Source organism: Setaria italica, chromosome VII, assembly GCF_000263155.2.
Source record: "Setaria italica strain Yugu1 chromosome VII, Setaria_italica_v2.0, whole genome shotgun sequence".
In the NCBI taxonomy this organism is placed as follows: Eukaryota; Viridiplantae; Streptophyta; class Magnoliopsida; order Poales; family Poaceae; genus Setaria; species Setaria italica.
The window spans coordinates 35,392,952-35,401,876 of NC_028456.1; the positions used below are offsets into that span (position 1 = coordinate 35,392,952).

The 8,925-nt window shown below is 47.1% G+C and overlaps 1 protein-coding gene across 1 annotated transcript; it reads left to right on the forward strand.

The window, feature by feature from the left end:
* The first annotated feature begins 1,443 nt into the window (after window positions 1-1,443).
* LOC101778600 (probable purple acid phosphatase 20) lies at window positions 1,444-7,207 on the forward strand. Its single transcript, XM_012847615.2, is given in 4 exon segments — window positions 1,444-1,763; window positions 5,703-5,994; window positions 6,119-6,332; window positions 6,334-7,207. Coding segments are annotated over 4 exon segments (1,326 nt in total). The 5' UTR covers window positions 1,444-1,592; the 3' UTR covers window positions 6,983-7,207.
* Window positions 7,208-8,925: the final 1,718 nt, after the last annotated feature.

Consider the following 8,925-nt stretch of genomic DNA (forward strand, 5'->3'; position numbering starts at 1 on the left):
TTTATAACCTCCCTGGATCCGTGTTGTTCATGTACGTTATGTCAATTCTGCACCATCATCGTAGTAATTCAGGTAGTCTCCATAAGGGATATATGGCTTGTCAACTATCTTATTGCTCAATGATTTAGTTTTTTGCAGAGTCTCGTGCACCCATTGTAAAAAGCCGAAAGATAGGCCCATGGCCAGAGTATACCGCGATGAAGCAATAGGTTTGATTATGCATATAATTCGAATCGCCGTCTGATGAAGGGTCATGCACCAAGAAGTAGTACCACATGGAGAAGTAATCATGAAGATCTAGCAGAATTTGGTTGTACTTTGCGAGACGAATCTTTTGAGCCTAATTAGTCAATATTTGGACAATAATTCACAAATACAAACGAAACGCTACAGTATGCTACAGTACTGTCACAATGATTTTGGTTGTCCAAAATCGGACGACTAAACAGGGCCTTAAAAAGTGTTGAAAAGGAAGCAGCACCTATCTTGCCATTTTTACAAAATTTGGAGTGATCCAAACAGGAGGGGGCCAATTTAGCCAGAAACTATGTGTCAGTGACAGTGTCCTTCTCATCATTGTAGACCCCAACATCCCGTCGCCCCCCCTTGTTTTGAAGCCAATACTCATTGTCATCGTCGAAATAGGTGTGGTTCGGCAGCAGGTGTGGATACTCCTTCACGGATAGGCAGGTTGAACAACTTGTCCCGACGAAGAATGCGTTGTCTCCCAAGCTATCCACAGGCTCAATGTTGTTCTTCTCATGGCGAACCTTGTACACATCGAATCCGACTGTTCGGAGCACTCCAGGCTCCACGTTCTCTTCATATTCTGCAATCCTGAACAGTTGTAGGACATCACCCTCCGGGTTGGCACGATATAGACATTGCATATCTTGGCCATTGGCTTTTTGTGGATCATTCTCTGGCTCTCTGCCCTGTAACTCTCTGTTCAACAGTCTGTTGGCCCCCTGACCTTCAATAGAATCTGAATCGTCCATCCGATTCAGATTGGATTTTGATCTCCGATCAGCACACGGGATAAAAGGTTCTTGGTTGCCATTTGCAAAATTAATAAAGCCTTGTTATGAGAAGCACACCTTCAAAGAGTGTCTTTCCACCCCCCAAAAAAACCACATTTTTTTTTGAGGTGTAAAAAAACACGTTAAGAGGGAGAGAGGGTCAGAGGGAGACTTGATTGAACAAGTATTGCCTGGAACCCTCGAGCTAATAATACCGGTTCCTGTGCCTGCACTCAACCTCCGTCTGTCCAATCTCCATGTTCCTTCTTCGGATGTCCAAAACATTAGTACTAAACACTCACCCAGATTTGACCAAAACACAGCATATCCAAATGCCAGATTCCTGTTAGGCAGGCAGGCTGATAGATGGATATAGATAATCCAGAGTATAGCTCATCAATTTGTGAGATATACATGCGATGCACCGAGCTGGCCGCCTCGCCTCCGTGCAGTGTGCGTAGCCCCGCCGTATGCCTATATAAACCCCCATTTCAGCCTGCATGCTCCTCCAAGCTGTCTAGATTATTCTTTCAGGCAACCTCGAGCAGCTTGTGGTGAGTGGTGGCAACGGCCATGGCAAGAAGCAGCATGGCGCTGATGGCGCTCCTCGTCGCCCTCGCCGCCTCCGCGCTGTCCCTGCTCCCGGCGTCCCTCGCCGTCACCTCGCCGTACGTGCGGCCGGCGCCGAGGGCCACGCTGTCCGTGCTCCGGGACGACGACGCCGACGGCCAGACGCCGCAGCAGGTACACCGCTAATCTGCTGTCCCTTTGGGGGATCCCAACAGCCTCGGGGCTCAGGCTTTTCTGAAACACCATGTCACAGCGAATTTTTCTGCACCATACAGTCATCATACACCAGAGTTCGTCGCGATTCCGTTTGCATGGTCAATGCGGTTGCGTGGGTTACCGGTGACATCTATATCTGAGATCAGCAAGAGAAACTGCACGTCTGGTGCAAGATAGAAAGAAAAAGAGTCCAAGAAGAATATCCTACCCTATCCCAGTACCAAACTAGAAAACCTTGGTCCAATCTGCCGCGTCATGTGGCACAGCGTGGCGTCTCTGTTGTTGTTCACGAATACAATGCACTAGGGAAGTAGTTCAGTGTAGGAAGGAATTTCAGTTCAGGATTATATTACTGTTTGATTACCTAGTAGGACAGGAGTATGAGCATATAGTTGAATACGCTGGATTCACACTAGGAGCGAGAGCGACGATTTGATTGCCTCGTCGTACCAACAATTTAATTTGCCGTTGTTTAGTTCACTGGCACTGCACGGTGAGGGCTACCTAGGGCGTGATTGGTTGCAAAGGGGTGAGGTATACAAGATGAGGGGTGGTACCGTCAGCGGGAGGCGGGATGGCCTGATGCACTTGTGTTAGCTTGGTTGCACATTGCCGTCATCCTAAATTAGCCAAGCTGTTGTTTGGTTAAATTGGATGGACCGTTTTCGTGCATGAGTTGACACAAGAGGTCTTGTTTTGTAGGATGAATAGCAGATGTTCAGAATATGGTGAGGTTACCACCAATGTTGAGTAGCGTGAGCAAATAAAGTGTTCTGTTTAGCCTAGCTGTCTTACAAAGATTATTGTACATAAATTATTTCCAAAGGAAACTAACCACTACAAGCATTCCTGGAATAATAAAAAGCTCCACCACAATGATGATACGAGCCATGGTGTTGTGCGGACCGCTATTTGTGCACCCAAAATAGGAAGTTGGACATCTGCATCACTAGTGACCTCAAGAAAAGATGCAGTTGCCTCTTCTTAGGAAGTGAAACTCTTGTAGCAACAGTTTGGATAACCAGTCACGTATTGATGGCATGTGATCCAATTTGCATACACCCCAAGCTTTCTACCTCATTGACAACACCAACAATATTGGTCCCAAGTTCCTCACCCATCTCAACCATTTCCTAACCACAATTAGAATACCAATCATATCCAGAATAACATAAGAAAATGCACTTAATAAATAAACACTTGAAACAGCAGAAACATTAACACCAAAGCAAATGAAGGTTCATGATTGCAGATAAACATCATAGCAAAGTGCCATAGGTCTAAGCAAATATTACAAGTTCCATCAATGCTACTTAACAGTACATAAACCCCAGGTACTTCATTGCAACATTGGATTTAAACTCTAGAAGAACCCCTATTCTGCCACATTTGTGCAGCCCATGCTTCCCTCTGTTGTGCTCAAGTTCCATTGTCAGAACCATGCTCTGCCTTCAGAGGCAGTGTCAGTGGAGTTTAGAGTCCAAGCAGCTTCAGTGGGGACATGTTCATCCTAACCATGCCTAAGTATCCAATTGTGCAGAATACAATAGGCAAGAACCAACTTTACTTGGATTTTGTAAGGGTGGAAGGGCTTGTTGTCAAGGATTCTAAACCTATTCTTGAGAGCACCAAAAGTCCTCTCTACTATCACTCTAAGAGAAGAATGCCTTAGGTTAAACAATTGTCTTTGGTTTTGTGGTCTGTTGGAACCAAACTTCCTCAAGTGGTACCTTGTACCACGAAATGACGGCAGGAACCCAGGCCTAGCTGCATATCCAGCATCCACAAGATAGAATTTCCCTAAACAATAGAACAAACCAACATGGTTTATCAGTTTAGTGGGTGCAATTAATTTGGCATGTTGTAGATGTGTGATGTATGGTACCTTGTGAGACTCTAAGGCCATCCGCCCTTTCTAGAGCATCAACCAAAATTAGAGCATCATGTGTAGATCCCTCACAACTAGCAAGCACATATGAACCTGAGGTTAAAGTCCACTGCTGCCAGAACATTCTGAGTGATGCTGTGCTTCCTACCTCTAAAGGCAGTTTGCATCTTCTCAGGAACTCTAGCTAAGATATGTGTCCCATCAATTGCTCCTATACAAAACAGATAACCATATCAAAAGGTTACTACCATATGGGTTATTTAACTTGGTTACATTCATAAAAAGGTCACCAACCTTGAAATATGAGTAGCATCTCCTGCTAGCATGGATCCTAGGATGGACATTAGTGGATGATGGAACTATCAACTCATTCCTCAACTCACCAACTGCATACAAGACCTAGTGAAAGAACCTACTAATAATCTCTGGTGACCTCCTAAATGTCATGTTAATCACCCTGAACCGCTGGTTATGACCAACAACATGCAAGAACATGGCAACTTGTTCTTCAACAGTGGCATGTATGTCGTCCACAACCAACTGTCTTGTACGAAACAAGTCACACAGTTGGAAAAAAGGTGCCCTTCTCATCCTTAGCAGGTTTACACAATGGACATCATAAAATTCATAAATAAATCTTAGGTTGCTGATCCTCTCTTGGTTCCTCTCTGCCATGGGTCCATAGATAATGGAGCGAGCATCCTGAGATCTCCTCCTAAACCACATGAGAAACCATGCAGCCACTGCAGCAACCACAGCAGCAGTCGCTCGGCACCTAGCTTGGAAATCCATGTCTACCATACAATGCAATGTTAATTAGAATTGAGTACAAGCACTTGGGGTCATGTTGTTAAGCAAGAAAACATTCAGAACTAAACGGTTATCCAAGACGTGGCTGCCACACCCGAGAGTGCTCCTTCGGCGGCAAGGATTCATCATCGACCTAGGCACTTTGCTCAATAATACATAAATCGATAAATCTGATCCACATGTTTGAAAAAACATAGATCCACATCACAAAAACATAGATCCGCATGCACACGAACAAAAGCACCGCATAGATCTGAGAATATAAGAAGCTAGGGTTCCTCGTTGGCAAATAAAAACTGACGAATCAACAGATCAGTGCACATCTAGATGGGAGAGGGGAGGAAGCATCATTAGAGGAGGGGGAGATGTACCATCACACCACTGGAGGACCAAAAGTAGACCGCTAGAGAACCTCAACCCGACCGGCGAACCAAGGTCGAAAAGGGGGAGGGAGAGGAGAAGGCGTACCAGGGAAATGGAGGGGAGTGAAGGGAGTGGCACGAGAATGAGGCGGTAACCCTAGCCTCTCGCGCCTTTATCCCTAGGATGGCGCCATCTCCCACGCTCACCCCAAATCTTCCCACCTTGCATCGCCCTGTCCCGGCTCGTGAGGGAAGGAAGATTTCAACGGACGGAGGGATGAGGGATGGGAGGTGGCAAGTGAATGAGGAGGTGCGGGCATATGGTACGGGTGGAGGAACCAAACTAGACCAAAGTGCACGAGACGGTGCAGGATGGTCCCTAGGACGCCCTCCTCCCAGCTACCACCAGGGAGAACATACAGGACGCTCCTTTGGGGATTTTTTGTTGCTTGCTTTCCCTTTCATCCCCATCATCCTTGTTTTTATTGTTTCTGGCAATGTCGGCATGCCGTTTGGCCTACTATGTGCTTTGGTGTTTCTTGTCGCTAATCATGGGCTACCCATGAAAAGCAACTTTCGGTTAGTGTTGCTGATGGTGCAATCAATCGCACACGGCTAGTGCTGCAGTCATGGCAACCTCGATCTACTCTTCACTATCTTTTCCTCGATCCGTCGGAAATTGGAAGCACAACATGCATGACCAAACATGCGATCATTATACACGGCAAAGTTTTTGATATGGTCCGTGTGAAAACCATCACTGCAAACGTGCTATGCTAATGTTACAGGAGAAATAAAATTGGCCACTTACAATTAAAAACTTTGTGCAAATTTCAGGTGCATATATCGATGGTCGGGCCCGACAAGATGAGGGTGACATGGATCACCCAAGACGACGCGCCGGCGATCGTCGAGTATGGCACGACGTCAGGCAGTTACCCGCTCTCCGCCACCGGAAGCACGACGACCTACTCCTACGTCCTCTACCACTCCGGGAAGATCCACGACGCCGTCATCGGCCCGCTGCAGCCCAGCACGACGTACTACTACCGGTGCAGCTCTAACCCATCGCGCGAGTTCTCCTTCCGGACGCCGCCGGCCACCCTCCCCTTCAAGTTCGTCGTCGTCGGTAATGCAACTGTTACTCTGCTATTTTCACTGCAAGAGCTTCTTGCAAATATAATGTCGCCATGTCGTTGGCACATCATTGTGGTCTTGATGATGAACATTAATTATTATTGATAATGTGGCAGGCGACTTTGGCCAAACCGGATGGACGGCGTCCACGCTGAAGCACATTGCGGCCGCCGACTACGACATGCTCCTCCTCCCCGGCGACCTCTCGTACGCCGACTACATCCAGTCGCGGTGGGACTCGTACGGCCGCCTCGTCGAGCCGCTGGCGAGCGCGCGGCCGTGGATGATGACCGAGGGCAACCACGAGATCGAGAAGCTTCCCTTCGTGAAGCCCTTTCAAGGCCTACAACGCGCGGTGGCGCATGCCGTACGACGCCGGCGCCTCGCCGTCGGGCGACAACCTCTACTACTCCTTCGACGTCGCCGGCGGCGCCGTGCACGTCATCATGCTGGGCTCCTACACCGACTACGCCGCCGGCAGCGCGCAGCACCAGTGGCTCCGGCGCGACCTGGCGGCGATCGACCGCGGCAGGACGGCGTTCGTGGTAGCGCTGGTGCACGCGCCGTGGTACAATAGCAACAGGGCGCACCAGGGAGAAGGGGACGCCATGCGCGGCGCCATGGAGGAGCTCCTGTACGGCGCGCGCGTGGACGCGGTGTTCGCGGGGCACGTGCACGCGTACGAGAGGTTCGCGCGGGTGTACGGCGGCAAGGAGGCCCCCTGCGGGCCGGTGTACGTCACCGTCGGCGACGGCGGCAACCGGGAGGGGCTGGCGAAGAAGTACGTGGACCCGCAGCCGGCGATCTCGGCGTTCCGGGAGGCGAGCTTCGGGCACGGGCGGCTGGAGGTGGTGAACGCCACGCACGCGCTGTGGACGTGGCACCGGAACGACGACGACCAGCCGGTGGTCGCGGACCAGGTGTGGATCACCAGCCTTGCGGCCAACCCGGCTTGCAACAGAAGCAAGAACAAGATGTGAACAAAGCAAAGGGAAGACTACAGTGTCTTTACTGGCTTGAGTAGCAGTTTATTTTAAATTTAAAAGAAGTATACATACGTTATTCTTCAGAGCAATATTCATATATTGGTTGTGGCATGTAAATATCCCATACTTTGACTGATTGTTGGGCCTTGTGCTAGGATGCCAACGTGCTATTGGGCTTCCACAATTTATAAATGGGCCTTGAGCCCAGCTTGAACTGTTGTTTGGGTGTGGGCATCCAACGAAATGCAAAATTCATCTAAATTTCATTGAAGCTAAAATATGTACCGCACTAAGTGTACCTGCAATTACATTCACAATTTAAATAGAAAAGGATAACGAAGGTAAGTTTTGGTAATTCAATAACATCAATTAAATGTATTCTAGATGAGTAATTGCACAGAATAAAATTGCAGTGCTTGATCATAATTTTTTTTATAGCAATGCAGCAACTGAATAGACCTAATTCAGTGGTAAGATTTATGCTTTTTGGAACATGTCTTACACAATAATAACGTAGACTAATGAAACTAACAAAAATCCTTATGATGAACTAATCATTCGAAGAGCCTATCACTGATCCCAAAAGTTCTATGTATGTCTAAACACAAATCTTGTATGGTTCCCATGCAACATAAAAAAAGATTGCATAGGCATCTCACAGCAAGGTGACTATAACATTTTATTATACATACAGATACTTTAGACATTACATATCAGTACTCGATTATCATCTACGTGAACTCACATGCTCCCCAAAACTGCTGCCCTGTACATTATCTTGGTTGCCAATTTGAGAACCAAAAAATTAGCTCTAAAATTATAATTAGGATAAAGCTCAGTTTAGATGGATGTGTCTTGTTTATCCTAATTATACAACAGTACTGAAGAGATTCGAACACAAAGAAGCGGGACATATTCTACATTTTGTAGAAGCTTTATTTGAAGAGTGATGCAGCCTTATGTTCATGAGTTCCCTCATTAATAGTTCAATATAGGATTAAGCAGCTAGGCAAATAATTAGATCTGGTGGTACAATGTATGCGAGCATTGTCGCAGGAGTTTTACTTGGACTAACATATAGGTAAATTTAAGTTCTAAAATCATATGTAGTTTGCAATCATTTTACCGTACTTCGACCATACAAGCGAGTCAAAAAATGGTGAAGTAAAAAAGAAATATTCTATTTCCTAAATTTATACATAGAAAAAAGGAAAAAAAAGAAAATATTATGAGTTGCATGCAACCACAACTCATACAATGGTGGAGTAGTCATCTCATAATCCTAAAATCTAGCCTTTGCTTCACGAAACAACAACCTCTTCCTCTTTCTCACCCTCTCTCTCCCACGTCAATAAAAATTCTACGTAACATTGTTTGAGACGACTTACTTGAGTGAGGTGCAGCGATGTATTTGCTTTGAGTAGTTTTGCTCTTCTCCAAACTGGAGTACATGCTTTTTCGAGCGCCTTTTTCCCTTCTTCACGCAGCTTGTATTGGTCAGTTGAGTTCTATGGCTAATTGCCGTTCCCACTTTTGGAGCAGTCAAAGAGTGCATCGCAGCCAAACCAACCCATCGCTGCAGCAACACCGTTAGATACTAACCAGCTACCCACCCACCCGCCCGCTGACACGTCGGCCCCGTCTCTATCTGGAACCCACATGCCAGTCTCCCATCCCGCTCAGCCCACCAGGACCACATCTTCCCAGCTGTAGGGCCCACCATTCCCGAGCTTTCTCCCCCACCTCACCTCTCACTCCCCCGCGTCGGCGGCTCCGGTTTCCCCCCAACACTACCCTACAGAGTGACTGCCGGCTCTCCGACAACTCATCAAATCAGACTACGTTTCTGATCTTCGCTGCACATATCCTCCAAGTTAGGAGAAAGAATGGATTTCAATACCATTTGTCCATTACAGAAACAAACGAAAGGAGAATAT